At 59.5% G+C, this 21,236-nt stretch overlaps 3 protein-coding genes and 1 non-coding gene across 4 annotated transcripts; 2 read left to right on the top strand and 2 right to left on the bottom strand.

Annotated features, from left to right (window-relative positions):
• The first annotated feature begins 2,284 nt into the window (after positions 1-2,284).
• DYNLT4 (dynein light chain Tctex-type 4) lies at positions 2,285-2,932 on the top strand. Its single transcript, XM_050306919.1, has one exon. The coding sequence runs from the start codon at positions 2,285-2,287 to the stop codon at positions 2,930-2,932; it is 648 nt and encodes a 215-aa protein (XP_050162876.1).
• A 734-nt stretch (positions 2,933-3,666) lies between these two features.
• Positions 3,667-11,044, bottom strand: PLK3 (polo like kinase 3). The gene is made up of 15 exons (XM_050306910.1): positions 10,818-11,044; positions 9,915-10,022; positions 9,712-9,828; positions 9,155-9,284; positions 8,980-9,067; positions 8,341-8,436; positions 7,449-7,644; positions 6,959-7,085; positions 6,456-6,565; positions 6,259-6,376; positions 6,081-6,164; positions 5,707-5,869; positions 5,447-5,576; positions 5,111-5,221; positions 3,667-4,719 (listed from the first exon to the last, which is right to left on the bottom strand). The coding sequence occupies exons 1-15, from the start codon at positions 10,974-10,976 to the stop codon at positions 4,525-4,527; spliced, it is 1,932 nt and encodes a 643-aa protein (XP_050162867.1). The 5' UTR covers positions 10,977-11,044; the 3' UTR covers positions 3,667-4,524.
• Positions 11,045-15,117: 4,073 nt separating this feature from the next.
• LOC126635556 (uncharacterized) lies at positions 15,118-17,465 on the top strand. Its single transcript, XM_050306912.1, has 2 exons — positions 15,118-15,215; positions 15,526-17,465. Exons 1-2 carry the CDS (start codon positions 15,197-15,199, stop codon positions 16,734-16,736), a joined length of 1,230 nt encoding a protein of 409 aa, XP_050162869.1. The 5' UTR covers positions 15,118-15,196; the 3' UTR covers positions 16,737-17,465.
• A 3,469-nt stretch (positions 17,466-20,934) lies between these two features.
• Positions 20,935-21,064, bottom strand: LOC126635913 (small nucleolar RNA SNORA35). Its single transcript, XR_007627841.1, has one exon. It is a non-coding gene; the product is annotated as a small nucleolar RNA SNORA35 (small nucleolar RNA).
• Positions 21,065-21,236: the final 172 nt, after the last annotated feature.

Here is a 21,236-nt window from a genome sequence, read left to right as displayed (position 1 = left end):
GCGGGCAGGCAGGGAGGGAGGGAGGGAGGGAAAGCGGCGGAAGGAGGGGCTGGGAGGCTGGAGGGAGGCTGGTCTGGCCCGGCCGGCCCGGGGAGGCCGCGGGGAGGAGGCCAACACGTGGCGTTTGTGTGACACGGCCCATGGCTGGGGAAACCCGGCGGGCAGCGCCAGGGCGGGGAGGCTGCGCTGCCGGGGAGGCGCCTGGTGCGAGGGCGAGAGGGGACAGCGAGACGTGCAGCCCACCCTTGCCCACCCTTGCCCACCCTTGCCGCCGAGGCAGCTCGGTGTGGCGTTTACCGGAGGGGGAGAGCAGGGCTGCGGCTCGCTCTGAGTGGAATTCCCTGCTGTGTTTCGTGGTAGGGCTCCGGCGCGCCTGGCACGGGGACCTGCCCCCCCAGCCGGCGGGTTTGGTGCACAAGGAGCCTGTGGATGGGGCAGATGGGGGTGAAGGGAGGCAGGCAGCTGGGGTTTTGGAAGAGGCAGCACGTGCACAGGTTAAATGCACAGAGATCACCCCCACCTCCACCTGCAGAGCCTCCATGGAAAGCTGCTGAGCATGGCTGGGCCCCCAGCACTGCAGCAGACTGGAGCCCAGCGGGGAGATCTGCTCCCTGAAATGGCAAAAGCCTTCTCTCCTGTAATGTTCATGGCCAGAGCCCTGCAGTTCTCATGCCTGCTTAGGACACAAGTGATAAATCACAGGCAGAAAAAAGCATCACTAGTCTCACAGAAAGGCTTGGGTTGGAAGGGACCACCCACCTAGTTCCAACCCCCCTGCCAGGGGCAGGAATGCCACCCACTAGATCAGGTTGCTCACCTAAGCCCAAACGAAGTGCCATGCCAGGGGATGGCCTGTCCCCTTCCTTCCAAGTCTGGCTGGCCCCAAGCAGCCCAAGGAGAGGAACACAGGTGGATTGCTCATGGAGGAATCCACCTTTGTCAGCAGGTGGTGTGAGGGAGAGGCAGGAGAGGGCCCTGGAGCTGACGGCAGTACCTCAGGGGAGCAGGGTCCAGCTGGCAGTGCGCTTGGCAGCGCTAGTCAGTGGCAGGCTATAAATACCTCTGACAGGAGATAGAAACACAAAAGCCGTCTCCACTTTCCTCAAATAGCTCGGCAGCCGGGCCAGACAAAGGCACATTGATGGAGCAGCCGTGGCGTACCAGCTGGGCTGGGCTCCGCTGGTGGAGAGAAACCCTGCTCAGGGTTGGGAGCCCCCAGCGACCTTCCCTCAGGCATTACAGCAGCAGGGTCCCTGACACGGGGCAGGGCTGGGCTCCCTCCCATCCTTGGAACTGTTCAAGGCCACATTGGATGAGGCCCTGAGCAACCTGGTCTAGTGGGTGGCATCCTTACCCGTGGCAGTGAGGTTGGAATGAGATGATCTTTAAGGCACCTTCCAACACAGCCCATTCTGTGATTCTATGATTCACTGTGTACCCACCCACCCTCTCCTTTGGTGCAGTGGGGGATAGGCACCCAAAGGATGCAAACCTTTGGGTAAAATCAAGCTGGTGGAAGTCACAGCCCCGGTGCATCTCAGAGTTGGGGCACACAGTGGCTGTTCTCTACATCCTATCTTCTCTTGCACATCCAACACCAGACAGCATTTTTCATGGCTGGCAAGGAGAGCTGAGGTTGGAGGGCACATGCCTGTCCCTGTGCTAGTACAGCTGAAAATGCAGAGAGAGGAGGAGCAAAGTGGGACAGGGCTGTCCAGGGACCAGGAAACAAGGAGTTACAGAAGCCCTGCCCCAGAGCAGCCCTGGAGAGCTACAGTGTCACATAGCAACACTTCATGTTCCAGGAGCACAACAGGTTTGTTCCAGGAGCACAACAGGTTTGGCCCTGCTCTCGGCAACTTGCAAGATAAGGGTTGGTCCTGGGCAGCGACATCAGCCAGAAACAAGTCCCCTGGGTTTACTTCAGCAGGCCAGGAGTAGGGCTAAGGGTAAGTGTGGGATCAGATGCAGACAGGAGAGCTGGGGAAGGAGCTGCTCACCTGTACCAGGAGGAAAAGCTGGGGCTGTGAGAGCAGAGGGTGGGGGGTGAACTGTGCATGGCTGTGCTGAATCCGCCCCAGCTGGCTGAATCTGATGGGCAGGGAGGTGTGGAGGTCAGAAGGTAGCTGCCATGGACTTACCTCACAGGGACTCACACGCCAGGATTTGTGAGATCTGCAGAGGGCAGGGAGAAGTGAAGCAGAGAGGCAGTGGGATGGAGATGCTATGGGACACCTGCCTCCCCTTGACACTCAGAGCCTCATCTCCTTTCCAGGCCACCCATATGGCTGAGCAACCTTGCCCAGAGACAGCCCTGCCAGCCCAGGTGATGGCTGCAGATAACACTGAAGCCTCTGTGCTCCCTGGCACACGCCGTGGCTCCCAGCCCCCAGCCCGGGGCTCTGAGGAAGGCAAACCACCACCGCTGCTCTCCCGCCGCAACTCCGTCCTCAGCCGCCGCAGCTCGTTCGGGGTGGTCCCGGGGAGCAGGCGCCCCTCCATCGGCCCTTGGATGTTCCACAGACGTGTTAGCTTCTCCGGGCTCCCCCTTTTCCAGCCCATCCTCAAGGCCCGCCTCAAAAACACTTATAGGATGGGGCCAGACGAAGGCTGCAAGTTCAACGCGGGGCAGGTGCAGTGGGTGCTGGAGGGGGCCCTGGCCAGTGCCCTGGGGACCACTGTCTACAGCCCTCAGGGCAGTGGCCCACTAGCCCAGAGCTTGGTTGAGCTGCTGCAGAGCCGGGCCAAGGAGGTGGTGCCACCCCGCTACAAGCTGGTCTGTCATGTGGTGCTGGGCCAGCAGGGCCAGCAGAGCCTGTTGGTGGCCAGCCGGGCACTCTGGGACCCTGACACGGACAGCTTTGCCTCCGCCACCTTCTCCAACGCCTCCCTCTTCGCTGTGGCCACAGTGCACGGTGTCTACTTCGAGTAGCACATGCCTCTCCCTCCACCCAGTCTTGTAGAGCTGTAGGGAAAGAGATGCTGAAATAAAAAGGTTTTATCCAGCTGTGGCTCATACCTGGAATCTCTGGCCGTGGTATGTGCATGGAGCAAGAGGGATGCTCACTCCAACCTCAGCTCACACCCACACTATAGCTCCCACTGCTATGGTTTGCAAGAAGACCGAAGCAGCAGCAAACACAATCCTAAAAACAGGCAACTGCCCAAGGCTGTTGGAGCAGCCCAGGCTGCTTCCCACAGCACAAGCTGCTCCCAGGCAGATTGATTACACAGATCACCTTCAAAGCAAGCTCACAGGGCTCTTTCCTGGCTTCACGCCCAGCTCATATCCTATCACACAGGATGCCATAGTGCAAGGACCCAGGCAACTCCTCCACCACCTAAGGCATAACTCCCCTGCCTTCTGCAGCTCAGCAGAATGAGGAGGGCAGATGGGTTGGTCCAAGTGCAGAGGGAATTGGGAATGACTTTGGCAGCAGCAAGAAGCTCCAGGTCTCCACTGGTAACACCAAGAGCTAACTCTGCCCTTCATGTCAGTGGAGGTACCACATGGACTCCTTGCACCCGTCCTCCCTGCCTCCCTGACCTTGTTCCCCAGCAACAGTCAGTGGCAAGAAGGGTTATCCCTGGCAGACAAAAGCAGCCCTAGAGCATGGATGATGCTGAAGCCTTCTGTGACTCCAGATTCAAACAAGGCAGACACAGTTTGCCCTTAAACAAATAAGTGTTTATTGAGGTGAGTCAGGGAGAGGGGAGCTGCACACAGACAGACCAACAGGAAAATAAATAATTCCATATAAATAAGATACATAAATAGTCCCACATGGCAGAGACTGCCTTGAAATAAGAAACTACCCTGGGTCCCAACAAGATGAGGGCTTCTCCAGGCAAGTCCTCAGATACCATTCCCCCCGCCCCCCTTTATCAAACCTCAAGTTGTACCAGACAATTCACAATTTGGAAACAGACAGGGCACAAGTTGGGCCCAGCACAACACCCTCCTTAGTGTAGCAGTTGTGGAGTGGCACACACCAGCCCACAGAGCCCCTGGCAGGGCAGGCATCACCCTTCATGCCTTGTCCACCCCGGAAAGGGGTTTTCCCTACCCCACAGCACCCAAGGCTTGAGGTCAAGGCTGTGCCAGTCCTCTCCAGGCTATGCAGAGGGTCTGTGCAACTGGTGCATCACCCTGGGCAGGCCAGGGCAGCCTGAGCTCCCACCACAGGCAGTTGCCAGCCCCAGACAAGACACAACCAGCCCCAAACCTGGCTGCAGGGTACTCACCCACCACCACCTCCCCATACCACCCCAGTCCACTCCACCAAGATCAGCACAATGAGAGCAGGAGCTAGAGATGGAAAGACAGCGATTGCCCGGAGCCAGGGAGCAGCAAGGATATCCAGACCTGCTGCTGTAACCACATCCACATCTTAGTCCAGAGTCCAGCTGAGCACTGGGATACAAAGTGCCCAGCTGGGCAACCAGCACCACAACATACCTCCCATCCCATGGGAGGGCGGGAGGAGACCTCTATGTCCAGAGAGGGTCTCCCAGGGTCCCATGCTAGGCCTCAGCCCATTCCTGGAGGAGCTTGAGGATGTATCTGAGGCGGTGGTGGAGCTCAGGAGAGCAGCCCAGCTCCTGGATACTGCACAGCTTGTAAGTGTAGGAGTTGCGCTCCCGGTTGATGTAGGTGACAAGGCAGGAGTGGTCAGGCTTGCTAATGATCACCTTGGTGTGGTCGTTATAGAAATTCACCTAGAAGACAGGTTGGGCTTGGTTTAAACCCATGCTTCCCACAGCATGTCGGGAGCCAAGAGGCAGCCACACTTCCTGCCTCAACCCGTTCCTCCTCCCCAACCTGCCTGGGAGCATCCCTGCTCCGTGCCCCATGCCAGGAATGCGCCGGCCCCAGCACTGGGGCAGACAGAAGCATCCAGCTGAAGCATCATGCCGCCCCCCGCCAAGGGGCTGGGGAAGCTGCAATCAGCATCTCCAGGCACTGGACAAGAATCTTGCACCCACAGCTGTTTTCACAGCTGGATTTTGCATTTGGGCTGCAGTAGACAAGATCCAACACAGGACAGGAGACACCATCTGGCCTCTTCCTCACAAGGGTCTAGGCTTCTCCACTGTGCCCCACACATACCTGGAGGGTGCCATTGCTGAAGAGCATGAGCAAGGCTTGGTCAGTCTTCACCCACTGCAGGAGGAGCAGGGCCGGCTGCCCGAGGTCATCTATGCTGGGCAAGTCACCTCCCTTGGAGAGAAGGGTCTGCATAAGCCACTGGTCCCGTACACAGCAGCCCTTCCACCAGCACACACACCACCAAACCTGGACACCCCCCCTCAGTGGGGTCCCCACTCCCAGGACACAACTCTGAGTGTCCACCAGGCCACAGCCTGCAAGCAGGGAGTCCACCCAGCCCACAAGCAGTGTGGTCAAGCCAAGACCCAACGTCCAGCCCTGGGCCCCAGCACCCACCTTCATGAGGTGCTGCTCCATGTAGGACGCAAAGTAGCGCAAGACACTCATCTGTCCCTGCAGCTGCTCGGGGATGGCGGCCACAGAGAACACCAGGTGTTTGCTGTTGGTCGGGTTGTAATGTACAGTCCTGCGGGGAGCGCACCGTGAGCCTCAAGGACGTCCAGCACCAAACCCACCCTAGCACAGCCTCCCCTTGGCCCCTTCCCACCCACAGTGCTTCGCCAGAGACAGACACCAGCCCCCCTCCCGCTGCTCACCTGTGGTTGGGGGAAAGCGTCATGTGCGTGCCGTTGTTGAAGAGGACCCCGATGCTGCGGTTGGAGAGCTGGTAGCCAAAGCCATACTTGTTGGAATAATCCACCCACTTGCTCACCCAGACAAAGTGCTCGTGGCGGGCCAGGGAAGCCGGGTTTTTCTCCGCTGGTGGAGAGGGGAGGAGGTGGTGAGCACAGCAGGCAGCCAGTCCCTCCCCATTTCACCTCCCCACAGAGGGGAGCAGACCCTTGCAGCAGGCTCTGGCACCATTTTAAGGTGCTGTTTGTTCCCCAAACACGCAGCCATGCCTTCATCCCAGGGGAAAAAAGGGATGCACAGCACCCTATCCCATCCCAGAGCAGTCCAACCAGTTTACCTGGGGGCATGGAGGAGAGGCAGGTCCGCAGGAGCCGGACAGCCGACTCGATGACGGCAGAGGCGGTGATGCAGTCTTCAAAGGCTGCAGGGAGAAGATGACAGGCTGAGTCAGCCGGCCCCGCTATCAGCCAGGCAGCACAGGAAGCCCAGGGCAGGCCAGGGTAGGTGTTGCTCACCCTCACAGCTGCTGGCCATCGTTCCCCGGATGGAGGGGGACACGGACTTGTGAGATGTCTCCTCCACCACTGTCTCCACGGGGCTGGAGCTGGCACTGCGGCAGGACACAGGAGTGGCCTGGGGAGAGATCTGGCTTTACCACTGTCCTGCCTGCTCCCTGGAAGAGGGGCACACATGGCCTCAGAGATGTTCTCACCTCATTCCCTTCCACAGTTTTATAGCTCATTTGCCGACAGATCGAGGTCTTCATCAGCCCAGTGACCAGCTTGGAGATGTCATCCTTGTCCTCCGGAGAGCCCTTCTTGGCTGAAAAGAGAGCAAACGATGAGCACACCGCTGAGTGCAGCAGATGGGGACATCCGGGACATCCCTCCCAGTAGTTCAGCTCTCCCTTATCTGCTCCCATGCCCACGGTGGCAAGGATGGTCTCAAACAGCTGCCTCCCACTTTCACTTCCCAGTTCTCATGCTACACAGGGCTTTCAGGAGGAACTGCCCCATGGGTTGCGGCACAGCATCCGCTCTCCAGGCACACACCCATGCCAGGCCACCAGCACGAGGAGGGCTCGGCAAGCCCAGCTCGTGCTCTCCCCAGGCAAGGGGACCACAGAGACCCATCAGATCTCTGCAGAAGACAGGACACACTTCTCCCTGGGAAGAAGGGTCACCCAGAGCCTCCCTGGCAAGTGCACAAACTCACCTTTGGGTTTCTTCTTTCCAAAGAGCGTCTTCGTGACTTTAGCAAACAGAGTCTTTGCAGGGTTCGGGGGACTCAGTTCTGGAGCCATCACACAGCTGCTGGGAGGGAGCTTCTCAGGCGTGTAGCCCTGCAGAGAGGTCAAGGAAAAGGTTTGGTTTCCATAGGCCACATGCTCCAGGCAGAGCAGCTGCCCTGGGCTGACCGCAGTCATTCACATCCCTCCTGACAGCCAGCTTGTGTTTCCGTCAAGCCTTGGAAGCATGACTGGCATCAGTACAGGAAACAACCCCTTGCTATAGCAACAAAGCAGCAGGAACACACCAGATCCCTCAGTTCCCCTGGCTGGTATTCAGGCAGGACAGCGGCTGCATCCTTTGAAGGACTGAGACTTGGGCTCCAAGGACAGCACCCTGCACAGCCCAAAAAGCTTCATCCGCCTCATCCCACCTGGAGAAGGGTCCCTGCACACCCAGAGCCCCCCCACACTCACCTTGAAGAACTCATGGTCCAAAATCTCGTCAAGGGTGAGGCGGTCCTGGGGGTTGCGTCTGAGGATGCCAGCGATGAGATGCTTCGCGGGCAGGGAGAGGAAGACAGGGAGGGTGTATTCCACCTGCTTGATGCACCTGTAGGTCTCCTTGAGGTCAGAGGTCTCGAAGGGAGGGTTCCCACACAGCAGGGTGTACCTGGGAGGGGACATGCATGCCACTGTCACATCCCCACCAGGCTTGTGACTCAGCAGCACTTAAAGCAAGGAAGTTATTGGCATTTGGTTGGCCACACCTGGCTGAGAGCACCACTTCCAGCCTGGACAGCCATGCTCACATCCGGCCACACTTCCTCCTAGCAACTGCTCAGAGCAACAGGCAAGGAGCCCCAGGGAAGGACAGAGGGCTGGCAAGCAAAGGCTACCCTCTGCCACCGTTGCTCCCACCCCCGTGTGGCTGCCAGGGTGGAAAGCAGAGCAGGAAGCTTGCAGGCAGCAGCCAGGCAAGGGGCTGGATGTGCTGAGGCAGCACAGCAATCGCTCTCTGAGCAAACAGAGCCGCAGCCACAGAGATTTTCCGTTGTTTATCAGGTTCACGGTGCGGTCAAGCCTGCTTTGAACTGGAGCTGAGTGCGGCATGAGTGTGCCTGCCCCGTGCAGGTCCTGCTTGCACAGTCCCCACGCAGCATCCCAGGATGGCTGGCAGCACCTGCTCCAAAGCAGGGCCGGGCAGGATCCAGCCACTCGCTCCCCTCCCCCTGCCTTGCAGCCGCCACCACAGAGCCACAAGGCAAAGTACAAGAAAACTTCCTCATTGGGCTGCCCACAGCCTGGCTTGTCCCCCCACCCCAGGCAGGGTGCCCAGACCCCTCCCCACACAGCAGCACACACTTACATGACACAGCCCAGAGACCACACGTCCGACTCCGGCCCATGGCCCTGCCTCAGCAGCACTTCTGGGGCCAGGTAGTTGGGGGTCCCACATATTGTCCTGTGGGGCAGAGCACCAGATCAGTGCATCCCCTCACAGACAGCCTCCCCCCACTCCAAGCCCTGGGATCTAGCTTGCAGCCGGTCCTCCCCGATCCATTTTGCTCTTTGTGTCCCAGAGCTCCCCTCCATCTACAAGGAGTCCCATACAGAATCCCTCCTCTTCAGCTCCCAGGGGTCAGGAGCAGCTGCTCCTGGGGAGCCGTTGGGAAGAGGCTGTCCCGGAGCCGAGGAGGAACAGAGCCTTTGTGTCCCAGGCTGCGCAGCCGGCACGGCAGCCGGGCAGGCACAATAGTAATAGTCAACACATTGTTCTCCCCGACGGCTGCAAGCTCCCTCCTGGAGGAGCCACAAAGCCCCCAGCCCCCTCGCCTTGCCTTGCAGCTGGAGCAGGAATAGCTCCCTCACCCCAGGAAGGGTGCCCCCAAGGCTTCCTCTCCCCAGGCCAGGAGGGACCACTCAACCCTCCGCTCTCCTGGGAAGCCATAGGAGAAAAAAAGAGTGAAGCCCCAGAGGACTCCGTAATAAAAACCCTCAAACTTACTTTTTCTTCTGGTCAGAGGCATCCTGGCAAGCAGCCAGCCCGAAGTCCCCCACTTTCAGCTCCATGTTTTCATTGATGAAGAAGTTGCCTGCAAGTCAAGGGCGATGCGTCACCACAAGTCCCTCAGGGACAGCTTGCGCCCCACACAGCACTGTGCCCCGACCACAGCACTCACCAAGCTTGAGGTCTCTGTGCAGGATGCCCTTGAGGTGAAGATATTTCAAGCCTGAGATGATCTGTTTGAGGTAATAGCGCACTTCGGGCTCCAGCAGAGTATGGCGGGCCTTCCAGATATGGGCCAGGGACTGCAAAGGGAGAGAAGGCAGCTTGTGATTGCAGGCAGGGAGAACAGGCAGCCCTGCTGACTAGGCACGGGGCAGGCAGGGTCAAAGCCAGTTCTTCCAGAAGTTGCACATTCACAAATAATCCTTCTTTCACAGCCATGACCTCAGCAGACTCTCTACACAAGGCTGAGGTTGCTCAGCAAAGCCAGGGGAACCACTGGATTTACGGTGGCCCCAGCATGAACAGGCAGTCCAAGTAGAACAGGCAGCTGATGGAGTGCCCAGTGCTGAGCAAAATCACATGGCTTATGGTGAGCTCAGAGGGTGTGACAGAGCACGCAGCTTAGGAGCAGGAGAGTGCTAAAAAAACACCTCAGATAAGACCTGCTCTAACCAGCTATGGCTGTTTTAAGGTATCCTTTGACAAGCAGGCCACACCAGCACTGACCTTCCTACTGCAGTGCTCCAGGAATATGTAGATGCTCTCTGAGTCCTCAAAGTAGTGGGAGAACTTGACAATGTGCTTATGGTGCAAGTCTCGGTGCAGCTCGATCTCGTTGGTGATCTGGAAGAGAGCAGCAGTGCCAGGTGAGCACAGGGCCCCTGCTGCCCCCCACCAGCCCAGCACCCCAGCAGCCCCATGGCACCCACCTTCTCCCTCTGGTGGGGTTTAGCCACCCGGCTGTGTGGAATGACCTTCACGGCATAGGTTTTGTTGCTGGAGAGGTCCGTCATTTCATAGCATCGTGCAAACCCGCCCTGCACGGGAAGAGGTGGTTATGGACGGGTGAGAGACAGCTCTTTACCCCTGACTGCTTACAAGCCTCCTCCTCCCCCGTTCCCTGGCAGCACAGCCCGGCAAGCGTCACACGCTCCCTCCTGCTGCGTCGCCCACTAAGATCTGAACTATGATGCTCTTAACCAGGCATTTTCTTCACCCAGTTCTTGTAAAACCTCCAGGGCATTTTCCCTCCCACTATGGCCGGACTTTGCATCTTTCCACATGACGGATCAACCTGGAAAGTCCTGCGCAGGGCAGGAAGCCCGGGGACCAGAGGCCACCGAAAGGCAGTCCCATGGAGACAGGTTTTTCCTGCCGTGATGTCACCCTCCAATCTGCACACTCAGCCGCCGAGCCCGCCCGGGCTGGGCTGGGAACCGGCACCCACCTCCTACACACGCCGCTGGTAGCCGGGAGAAAAGTTGCGCGCGCGGCCCCTGGGAACCGGGGCACCCGCCGGCCCACGCACACCCCGCGGGGCGCCCCGAAACCGATGCGGCTCCGATAGCCGGCGAGGCACGAAGCCAGGCCGGGTGATTCAGTGCTTCCAGCGCCGCTGCGGGCCCGCCGCGAGGAGCGGGGAGGATGGGGGCGGCGGGCGGCAGCCGAGGGGCTGCATCCAGCCCCGGGCCGCCCGGGGTGGGCGTCGGGCGGGCGCGGCAGCCCCGGCCCCTCCCCGCGCCCGCACCGGGTGACATCTCCCGGCCCCGCTCAACCCGGGGCGGCTGGTGCCCTCCGCGGCGGCTCACCCGCCTCTCCCCCATTCCCCGTACCTTTCCCAGCAGGCGGCCCTTGCAGTAGGAGCGGCCGGAGATCGGGTCGGTGACGATGCGGGTGGTCTCGGCCGCGCGGGGCGGCGGCGCCGGGGCGGGTGCGGGCCGTGCGGGGACGCAGGCGGTGGAGAAGGGGGGGAAGAGGCCGGCGGACTCCATGGCGGGCGCGGGGGGACCAGGACGTGTCCCGGGGCGCTCCGCCGGCCCCGCGCACGTGGCCCCACCGGCGCTGCCGCCCCGGGAATCCCGCCGCCTTTATCAATGGGAGCAATGACGTCACCCGCGGGGCCCCGCCCCGGGCGGCCCCGCCCCATTCTTAAAGGGGCCGCCTCACCGAGGAGGTGGGCGGGGCCTCAGCACCGGGGAAGGAGGTGGGGCCGCAGGGACCCATTGGCGACTCTTTGTCGTCCGTGCCCCAAGGCAATGGAGCCCGGACAGGGTCCTGCTGCATCCACCTCGCAGGGGCCCTCCTGTACACACACAGTGACACCCCCCCTCTACACACACACAGTGACACCCCCCCTACACACACACAGCGACACCCCTCATACATACACAGTGACACCCCCCAGCACAGGGTACCCCCGATAGATACATCCCCCCTCCTACATATAGAGATACCCACAGATAGACAACCCTTGACTCAGGGCCCCCCTACAGTCACACCGAGACCCCACAGACACACAGAGCCCCCTCCTCAGCTCCTTGCCCTGTTCTCACAGGATACACAGAGCCCTCCCCCGGTGCACATCTATAAGTATACACCCCACACACACACACCTACTCGCAGGATGTTTCCCCTCATGGGGGTGACCAGCTTGTGCCACACAACCCCATGGGGATTAGGGACCCCACACCTACTCCCCGCGGAATGGCCGTGGCCAGGGTGGGATTTCAAAGTCCATGTGTTCACTGTGGACCCTGACCTGCTCCCTCTTGTGACAAACTTGCACATAGGCAGACACCCCCCCAAAGACACTCCCTTCACTCTGTACCAGGGGCCAGGGAGGAGGGGGTCACAGCCCACCCCAGGTGGGGTGGTGGGGACACAGGGGACAATGGAAGATGCAGGGGATCTCCCTGGCCAGGCTGTCCATGGGTAGGTGACCCTTGACCACACCTTGACACTGCTCCAGCCCACCCTTGTGCCCCAATGCCCCTCAAACAGCCCTGAAAGGTCAGCCCCCTGCAGCTGCCTACAGCGGCCAGTCCAGGACTGTCCCACTGGGGACCACCATCCTTGCCCCTCAGTGCCTGGGCACCCTGTCCTGGGGGCTCTGGCTGTGCTGGGTGTGCAGTGGTGGCCGGGCAAGGTGCCAGAGCGGTGCTGCTCTCTAATGGCCGTGACGGGGACACGCCTCTGTGTCACTCGAAACAGGTCACGGAAGGATGCTTGGCATTTCTCCCTCCCCACGGGCGTGGGAGCTGGCAGGGACGGCTGCAAACATACAGCTCCCACGAGTCTGAAGCAGCAGCGTTGCAAGAGCCCCTCAAAAGCAGGTCCTGCTGCCCTTCCCCTGCTCATACCACACACAGGGTGACTGCATGACCATCCCTTGCTCTGTGCCTCCCTTTCCCCACCCCTGCAGCTCAGGGCTCTCGCCACTGATGCTCACTGTGTTCCTGAATATGCTGAGGGTTTTGCATGGGCACCCCTGGTAAAGAGCCCCATTTTGCCCAGCACATCCCCTTTCACCCGAGAGTACTGGGGAGGAATTAGCACCCTGTGTTTTTCTGCAGAAAAGCTGATCAAACCCGCCTGCAGAGAGACAGGAAACGACCCATATCTGTCTGGGTTTTTTTCTCAGGTTTCCAGCTTTGGTAAGTGAAGCACGTGCAAACCCACCACCTGTCAGCAAACGTTGTCCAGGAACAGGCAGGGATGCTGCTGCCCTTGGGGGAAGCTGCCTGTTTCCACCAGGGCCCCAGGGCTCCCTGGGACATGGGTGGCATCACAGGTTTTCCGATGGAGGCCCCAGTCCAGGGCTGCTTTAGCTGAGTCAACATCCGAAGGCAACACGTGGGTGGAAGCACCCAGGGGTGCAGGGAGGCCCCGGGGGACCTGCCTGGGTGTGTTGTGACCGCCTGCATGGGGTTGCCCCGGGTTCCCTGCAGAGACACAGCGGGGACCAGCAAGGACTCAGAGGTGCCATCTCTACTTCTGCTCCCCACTGCCTCTGGGTGAGCCCTTGGTCAGGGGTTGGAGGCACAGATGGACCCCAAAGCCAAAGGGGTCCATCTACCAAAGCTGAGGCACCTCCTCTGCAAGAGGAATAGAGCCCAGCAACAGCCCCGCCCCATCCACAGCTGGGGTCTCCAGTAATGCAGAGCATCTCAGCCAGGGGTTTTCCCATTTTTGATGTGGGGCAGTGGGAGGAACTGTGGTTTAACATCACTAACTTGTTGGGCTTGGAGAAGGGGAGGCTCTGGGGTGAACTCCCAGCTGCCTGCATCTATTTAGATGTGGAATTACAGGAAAAGGGATCCCTGTTCTTTGGGGAGGTGTACAGTGAAACCAGGACAGGCACCTGATGCAAGTTATCTCGGGGAAATTCCACCGAGATACTAAGAAACTTTTTTTTTCCCCTGTGCATGTGGTAAAATATCAGAGGAGCCCAGAGAGGCTGTGGGATCTCTGTCCTCCACGCCTGGTGCCCCACGAATTCCCCCCACCTTCACAGCACTCAGTGATGCTCAGCAGCACCAGGAGCTGCCAACTCTCCTCTGCACCAGGGCTGCCTTCCCAGGGCAGCTGCACAACACTGCTGTGTGCTCTGCATGCAGTGCCTGAGCTTCAAGAAAAACACCAGCCAAGCATCAGGGCGCAGGCAAGCTCCCCAGGGTTGGGATGACAGCGCTGACCTCCTTAGGAGCGGGGTTTTCCCATCCCTCAGTGCAGCTCCTGCAAAGCATGGGGCTGCAGCCACCGAGGAGGAGGATGGAGAGGGTGGCTGGTCCCAAGGGTGAGCCAAGGAACGAAGAACCAGCACCAGCACGGGCAAATGCACCCCAGGAGTTGCTTGGGGATGTGCAGAGGGGACGTTGCAAAACTGCCTGGAGCGAGATATCAAAGGACACTGATTAAGGAATCCCTCCTGCATCAAGGAATCACCCAGATCTGGGGTAGTATGTAAAATGCCAGTGCTGGAAGGTACCACCTGGGAGGCAGGATTGGCCCAGGAAGGCTTAGGGAGCCTCAGATCTCCTGCAGTGGGGTTCTTATCTCAGCTGCTGCCCCGGAGCAGGGGGAGGAGGGGGGCAGGGAGACTTTGTCCCAAGTAGGGTGTTAGCAAGCTCCAGCCTGTGGGTGCCAGCTTTGGGCTGTATGGCTGTGTCCAGGGCACCCCAGGAGGCAACTTTCATTCTTTTCAAGCCAGTGTGCTGCCTGCACCTCCCTTCCTGCAAGGCCCCAGTTGGCCATTTCCTGCATCCCACCCCAGCAGCCAGGATTTGGCTGGCCCTGCATCCTTTCCATCCCATCCCACCCCATCCCATCCCTGTCCCCAGCAGGAACACCTTGTTGCTGCACAGTGTGAGGTGCCAGCACTACAAACCCACCGCTCAGGAGGCAATGCCCACAGCAGGATGGGGCAGGTCCCACTGCCAGAAACCCACCCTCTGCCAGGATCTGTGGGTCTGGGAGAGACCCAAGCCGGATAAATCGGTCTGTGCCAAGGGGAGATGCTTTTCTCCCACTGGGGGCTGGAGCATCCCCAAGCTGAAGACATGAGAGCAACACCTGAGGTGCCACTTTTGAGCCAAGAGTGAGGTTTGGAATCAAGTGAAGAAGCTCGTGAAGCCTGATGCCTTCTCAAACATTGCAGCACCCCTCGGGATAGCATGGGTGGCCCAAAGAAGCCCGAGACAACGCAGCACTTTTTTTTACTGGTATAGTGAGCTTGCCAGGCCTAAGAGTAACTCAGCAAAGCCCAGCCCAGTCCCTCTCAAGGAGCCTGGGGGCTGATGATGGAGTACTGAGGGGGCTGGAGGGATACATGGCTTGTGGGGAGCTAGAGAGGGTTGGATAGGGGGCAGATGGGAAGGAATGTTGTTTCTGGGGCATGGAGAGGGTAAGAATGAAGGGATGGGGGCTGTGGTTTATTGGGTGGGGGAGGGCAGAGGAAGGGGTGGCATCGGGTAGATTGAGTGCAAGGGACCTGGGCCAGACGCATTTTTGGGGGGTACCGCTGCACAGTGGGGCTGGAGGGTCCACGGCTGGCGCGACCCCAGCGAGTGGACGGAGCACGGGGAGCTGAAGGGCGACCACGGCCCGGGACGGGACGGGACGGGGCGGGCGGCGGCGGGTCCGGCCCCCGGTGAGGCGGAGCCGGCGGCCGCGCCCGGCGGGAGCGCGGAGGGACGGGGAGCGGCCCCGGAGGATGGGGCGTGCGGCGGCAGGTGAGGCCGGGCAGGGCACCGGGGACACGGGCAGGGCACGGGGGGAACGGGCGCAGCCCCGGGGGTCGCTCGCTGCCCGCGGACACCCGGCCGGAGCAGCGGGACGTCGGGCGGGAGGCAGCCCCGGAGTGGCGAGGGGTGCTGGTATCGGGAGAGGCTCCGGGAGGATCTGCGGGGACCGAGTCCCTTTCCTAGGTGGGAGGAAAAGCGGGGTTCAAGCACACACACACGCCCACACACCCGCCGGGAGGGCTAGAGCAAGGGGGGCAGGTCGCTCAAGGAGTCACCGTCCCCTCTGCTCTCCCCGCAGGCGCCGGGCTGGGGACCGTGTCCCTCTGGGGCAGCCTCCTGCTCACTGCCGGCCTTGCCCTCGACCCAGCGTCGCCGGTCTGCAACTGCTCAGAGCCCATGGACTTCCAAGCTTTCCGGGAGGCTCCACTCCCTGAGAGCTGCTGCCTCAACTTCACCAGCTCCAACATCACCCACCTGGACTGGGGTGCACTGGTGGGGGTGCGGGGGCTGCGGGAGCTCTACCTCTCGCACTGTGGTATCACGGCTATCAGCAACGCACACGGAGTCCCCCCTGCCTTGGAGATCTTGCACTTAAGTCACAACCTGCTGGAAAGTCTCCCTGGAAGCTTTCTGGAAAATGCCCCTAATTTGAGGGTTCTTTATCTGGACAGCAACCAGCTCCAGGAGCTACCCAGGTCCTTCCTGAAAGCATCATCCCAGGTCCAGGAGGTCTACCTGGGCTTCAATGCCCTGACCTTCCTTCCTGCCAGCCTCCTGAAGCCAACTCTGCTGCAGCTTCAGCTCTCCAACAACAGCTGGGACTGCAGCTGTGCTTTGCTCACCACCCTGGCGGGTTGGCCCAGCCTGGCTGCTGATGTTATCTGCCACACGCCCGAGCGGTACCACGGTGTGGACCTCCAGAGCATCCCCCAGGATGACCTGTGCCGCTCTCACAGCCTCACTGCCCTCTTCATCTGCCTGCCCCCTCTCCTCATCCTCACCAGCATCACTTGGTGCTTCTGCAGGCAGAAGAAAAGGACCAACTACAACCTTCAGAACAGGTCCCAGAGCCACCGGGCCACAGCAGAGAGGTGCAGTGTGCCAGTGTCTGCAGAGCCCCACCACTACAACCCCTACGAGCTGCCTGCTGCTCCCGCTGAGACTGAGAAAAAGGTGCTGCTGGGGAGACAGGTCCTGCTCCAGCCCTTTGCAGAACCACTGGAGAGTGGGAGAGACCTCTATGAGGAGGTGGAGATTCAGGTGGGATCCCCCAGCACTTCCCAGGTGTCAACCCATGAAGGGCAGCTGGGCACCTCGGCACCAAGGGCAGAGGAGCTGGGGGGCAGTGAGCCAGAGGTGGACACTGTCAGCGTGAGCGAAGTCCTGAAGGACTCTGCCGACCGGGAGAAGATCTACATGAGTCAGTCAACCAACTATTACAACCTGGTACCTGGCATCGAGCTGGAGGACTCGGACAACCTGGAGTATGAGACCATCGACCTGCACTGACACCAGGACTCGGGCTGTGTCTGGGACACACCAGCAGGATGGCAGGGGCTGGGCAGGAGTGAAAACCAGCAGAGCAGGAGAGGCATGAACTGCCCTGCCATGGCTTACAGTGGCTGTCTGCAAAGCTGCACCCCCAAATGCCCATCCCTTCCCCAGCGCTGCCATTGCACCCATCGCTTGCCATGTGCTGCAGCTGGGCAGGGGGTCTGAGGGTGCTTCAGGCCCTGGGGACCCTGCTGCAGGCTGGTGGTATCTGGGGACACGTGAGTTGTCAATGCCTGAGGAAGGACATGGAGAGGAGGTGGGGGCTGGTTTGGAGGAGCAGGTGACAATACTATGTGTGCCAGACCCACTGACAAGAGCCTCCATCCTCTCTTGCTGAAGCCAAATGGCATCTGGCATGGAGCTTTTATTCCCCAGCCTACAGAGAACAGGGTCTGGGGACATGTGTGGGGACAGGGGCTGGCCCTGCCTGTGTGGTCTGCAGGGGCTGTCACATACAGATGGTGTGCCCTAGGCTTGGCAGGGGAGCCTGGGGTGGCCCTGGCTGCTGCCCACCCCGCATCCCACCGTGGCATGGGGACTTGAAACAGCCACAGCAGGTGAGCTGCTGTATGTACAAGTGTGTGCAGGGACTGTGCACAGGTGAGTGTGAGGTGTTTGAGGTGCCCACACACACTGGGAGGCACCAGAGAGGGCCCCTTGGAACTTCTCCTGCCCGATGTGCTGCCCAGCCCTGTAGCATCCAGCCCTCCATAAAAAATAAATCATTTTAATCCTAGCAGTGTGGCTCCATCTCTGTGTCTGTGTGGTTTAGGGTGGTGGGAAGCCAACCATAGGGATGTGGGGAGTGCAGGGATGGTGGGCTTCCTGCCCCATCTCCCCTCCCATGCCCTGGGTAATGCTCTGTTGTGGATCACCCCCAGCATCCTGGGAGCTGCCTTGTCAGCCTGGTGGAGCGGAGCTGGGCACTGGCTGCAGACCAGCAGAACCTCTGCCTTGCACCGAGATTTACAGCCCAGCTAGGGAAGGTGTCAGCCTGCTATAAACGCCGCAGTTCCTAAACAGGGCAGGGATTTGTGGAACTCCTGGGAACAGGGCAAAGGCTGAGGGTGCTGCAAATCATGCCCCAGCACAGGTACCCCTGGCAAGTCTCACCTGTGAGTGCTCCAGCCCTTCCCTGTGGAGGGGTGCAGGCACCCTTGAGCCCTGCTCCCTCTGCCCAGGGGGATATTCTCCAGGCTGGAAGCCCCAGCAGCAGCTCTGCCTGCTCTGGAGCCGTCTGGGCCTGGTGCCCAGGCAGGAAGGGAGGGAGCCGGGCAGGGCAGGACGCAGCACTCCGGCCGGCAAAGGAAGTGGCGTTTCCTGCAGGGCGCAGTGTGGATTCCAACAGCCCATGGTGGGACAAGCCGTGGACCCCCGGGCAGAGCTCAATCCCAGCCCCAGCATGGACTGGGGATGACGATGGGCTGATTTCCCTGCATGTCTCCTGTCACTCATGGATGTTTCCCACTGTATTATATCCTGCTGGAATTTTTCCTCTCCTTTTTCTTCATGGGAACTGGGAAAGTGTCCTGAAACCAGCTTTTAAATACCACCCCCTGCCAGATACTACAGCCAGGGCATACCACTGTACCCCAGCTCATGCCATCCCCAAGTCCCCTCAGGGACACAGAGGGACCAGGAACTGCCCTGGGGCAGAGGCAGAACAGGCAGGGTCAGCAGTTGTCCCCAGGGGCTGCAGCCCAGCCCACAGCTTCAGACTTGGACTTGGTCAGCAACAGCCGCATTTTTCACTTGTGCCCCAGAAATAATCCTGCCCTGGGTGCCCCCTCTGCCCATTCACCCCAGGGTCCCATTCCCAACGCTGCTGGGAGTGATGCAAAGCCCTGCCCTTCGCCCTCCTTCTCAAGAAGCTTAAATTCAGCTGCCATGGCTGCAAAGGGTAGCAGCCCAAACCACCCCACTGGGTCTTGCCCAGCTCCAGTACCTGCAGTCCCCACCCAAATCTCTGTGACCAATGGCAGGGAGGTGTGACCAGCCTGGAGTTCCCTCTTCCTTGCCTGTAACAGCCCCAGCCCATCATGGAGAGGGCTGAGGGCTTGGCTGCACCGTACTGGGTTAATTATGGGCTCTTCCCTTGGAAAAGCAGCATCTACAAGCTGCTGTACAAGTTTATTGCCTGCATGGTGCTGTACACCATGCTCAGTGAGACAGTAGGGACATTACATTTATCCAAAAAGTGGGTAAATTTGGATTTTGTCAAAGGGTCCACGCATTCTTCTGGGGCACAGCCCAAGGACCAACACCACTGATGGTTGTGAAGTATTGGACTAGGTGACACAGCCAGGAAAAATATCCAGGAATGTGTTTTCAGCCCTTGTAGGATTCTTGCAATCAGATTTGTGTTTTTCCCCCTAAGAATATTAGTTAAAAAGTTCCCTTTCCTGAAAGCCCCTCTTCCTTTAAAGCTTTTGAATCCCCACAATAAACAAGCCCTGCTCCTCCTCCACTGCCCGCCAGGCAACTGCTGGATGTGTTAAAGTGCAACATCATTTTCTGGGCTGGACCATGCCCTGTGAAAATACCTCAAAGTTAATATTGCATGGAGCTGAGAGAGCCACTCAACAGCAAGGAGCAGGACACAGGACAAGTGACCTCACATAGGTTATGCTGCCAGCTGCTCATCCTATGGAAGTAGAATTTTAAAATTCAGACCCTGCACCTATCTGTAGAAGCGGGCAAGGTCCTTAGCCAGGCTTTGGCACCTCCTAAGTCTAGCCAGGCTAGAGCTGTGCTTAGCCCCTGCCCATCCCTTCCTGGCTCAGTGCATGGCAAGTTTGCCCCATTCCAGGCAGGTCAATCCCTGTGCCATCCACAGGGCTGTGCCAGGGCTGGACCAGGAGCTACACATCCCACAGCCAAGCCACATGAGGTCCCACAGCCTGTGCCACCTTGAGAGCCAGCTGCCACCATCCTGTTTCCATGCCACACCTCCAGCGGGCCCCGAGTGCCGCTTTCGTTCCCATGGGCGGTTGCCCTTGGCAGCTGTTTCTCACGGCAGTAACTTCGTAAGCAGTGTGTGCATTGATGAGCCATAATCCTACTCATCAGGGGACAGGATTACAGCTCCTGCTCTGACACCAAGCTGGCGTTTGATCCGTGAGCCTCAGTTTCTCCATCTGTACAAAGTCCCCCAGAAACACCCTGAATCCTGTTTGCGGAGGAGAGAGAAGAAACACGCTCAGAGGAAGCAGCCATGACGCACCCCTGCCAAGCGCCCTTATCGCCTCCGCTCCACCTCTCTGGAAAGCAGGCGTTGCTGGAGAGCAGGGAAAGTTTACGCTGGATTACTATGGAGAAGGAATGTGCTTGTACAAACATCTCGCCCTGCCCAGGTCCCACCGCCAGGGACTCCTGAGGCGCAGCCAGTGGCACCCAGCTGGGCACGGCTCTGCTCACAGCGCCCACGAGCACAAACACAACCTGCGAGGCGGTGCCAACATACACCCGACATCACAACGTGCTGCTGCGGCCACGGGAACAGGTGCAGCTCCCCAGTGGGGTTGGTGTGTCCCTAGATCTGGCACAGACTCACCCTCGGCTCCCTGACAGGGCAGGATGAACCCACGCTGCCCAGGTCGCCTGAGCCCACTAGCACCTCCTGCTGTCACACAGGGCAGCCGAGGCACAGCATCACAGCAAAAAACTTCAGAAAACCCCAAACCCAAGCTATTTGCAGGACAGTTGCATTTTAAGGCACTAGAGACTTGGGTCTGACACCACAGCTGTGCTTGGGGCAAGGTGATCATGGGCCACCTCCTTCTGTTCAGAGCTGAAAATCATGAGGTGGGGGCTGCAGGCAGCCTGACTCACACAGGTGATCCTATGGATAACCAAGGCTTTTGTAAAGGTACAGAAATGGGGTGGAGAGTGTGATGAGTCCACCTGGCAGGCGCAAGGTGTGTGTGCCTGACCTGCCCCATGGCACCAGACCAGCCCTCAGATGGGCTCCTGACTTCACCCCAGTACCTGCACAAAGCACTGCCCAGCTGCTTGCCAGAGATCCACTGCGCTGGCTTTCCTGAAGGACAGCAGCCCCAAGGAACTGACCATCACCTGCCCAGGACATCCAGAAGAGCTTTTGTTCACCACAGCTCTCCAAATTCCACCCCAAGCGACAGGGCAGAATGCTGGAGTTTGTATCCAGCTTTCGAAAGGGACAGACCACGATGTGAGCCTGGCCCTTCTGCTAGAAGGAATTGATCTTGCACTGGAATGAGACCAAGGAGGCCAAGGAAAGGCCAGCTGGTCACTGAGCAGTGCAGCCAAGTTTAGTTAAAAGATACTGAACCCTGCAGGCAATTGTACAAGCAGGCAGGAAACACCACGCAACAGCAAAAGAGGCTGCTGGCCTGAACCAGGGGATGGGGGCACATCCCATGGGGAAAGGAGAGGAAGGAGTTAAGAGCTCCCAGGAAGCCAGAGCTCGTAATGGGG

The sequence above is a fragment of the Myiozetetes cayanensis genome, unplaced genomic scaffold, assembly GCF_022539395.1.
Source record: "Myiozetetes cayanensis isolate MyiCay16 unplaced genomic scaffold, myiCay2020 scf12, whole genome shotgun sequence".
NCBI classification, from domain to species: Eukaryota; Metazoa; Chordata; class Aves; order Passeriformes; family Tyrannidae; genus Myiozetetes; species Myiozetetes cayanensis.
Note: the sequence above shows the minus strand (reverse complement) of the source record. Positions and strands in the feature narration are given on the sequence as shown.

What these genes read in the sequence shown, in the direction of transcription:
- DYNLT4 (XM_050306919.1), top strand. Translation starts at nt 2,285, where the DNA reads ATGGCTGAGCAACCTTGCCCAGAGACAGCCCTGCCAGCCCAGGTGATG.
- PLK3 (XM_050306910.1), bottom strand. Translation starts at nt 10,976, where the DNA reads ATGGAGTCCGCCGGCCTCTTCCCCCCCTTCTCCACCGCCTGCGTCCCC. An exon ending in GCACAGAGACCTCAAGCTTG is followed by an intron (nt 9,068 to 9,154) that starts GTGAGTGCTGTG and finishes CTTGACTTGCAG; the next exon opens with GCAACTTCTTCATCAATGAA. An exon ending in GATGGCCAGCAGCTGTGAGG is followed by an intron (nt 6,165 to 6,258) that starts GTGAGCAACACC and finishes TTCTCCCTGCAG; the next exon opens with CCTTTGAAGACTGCATCACC.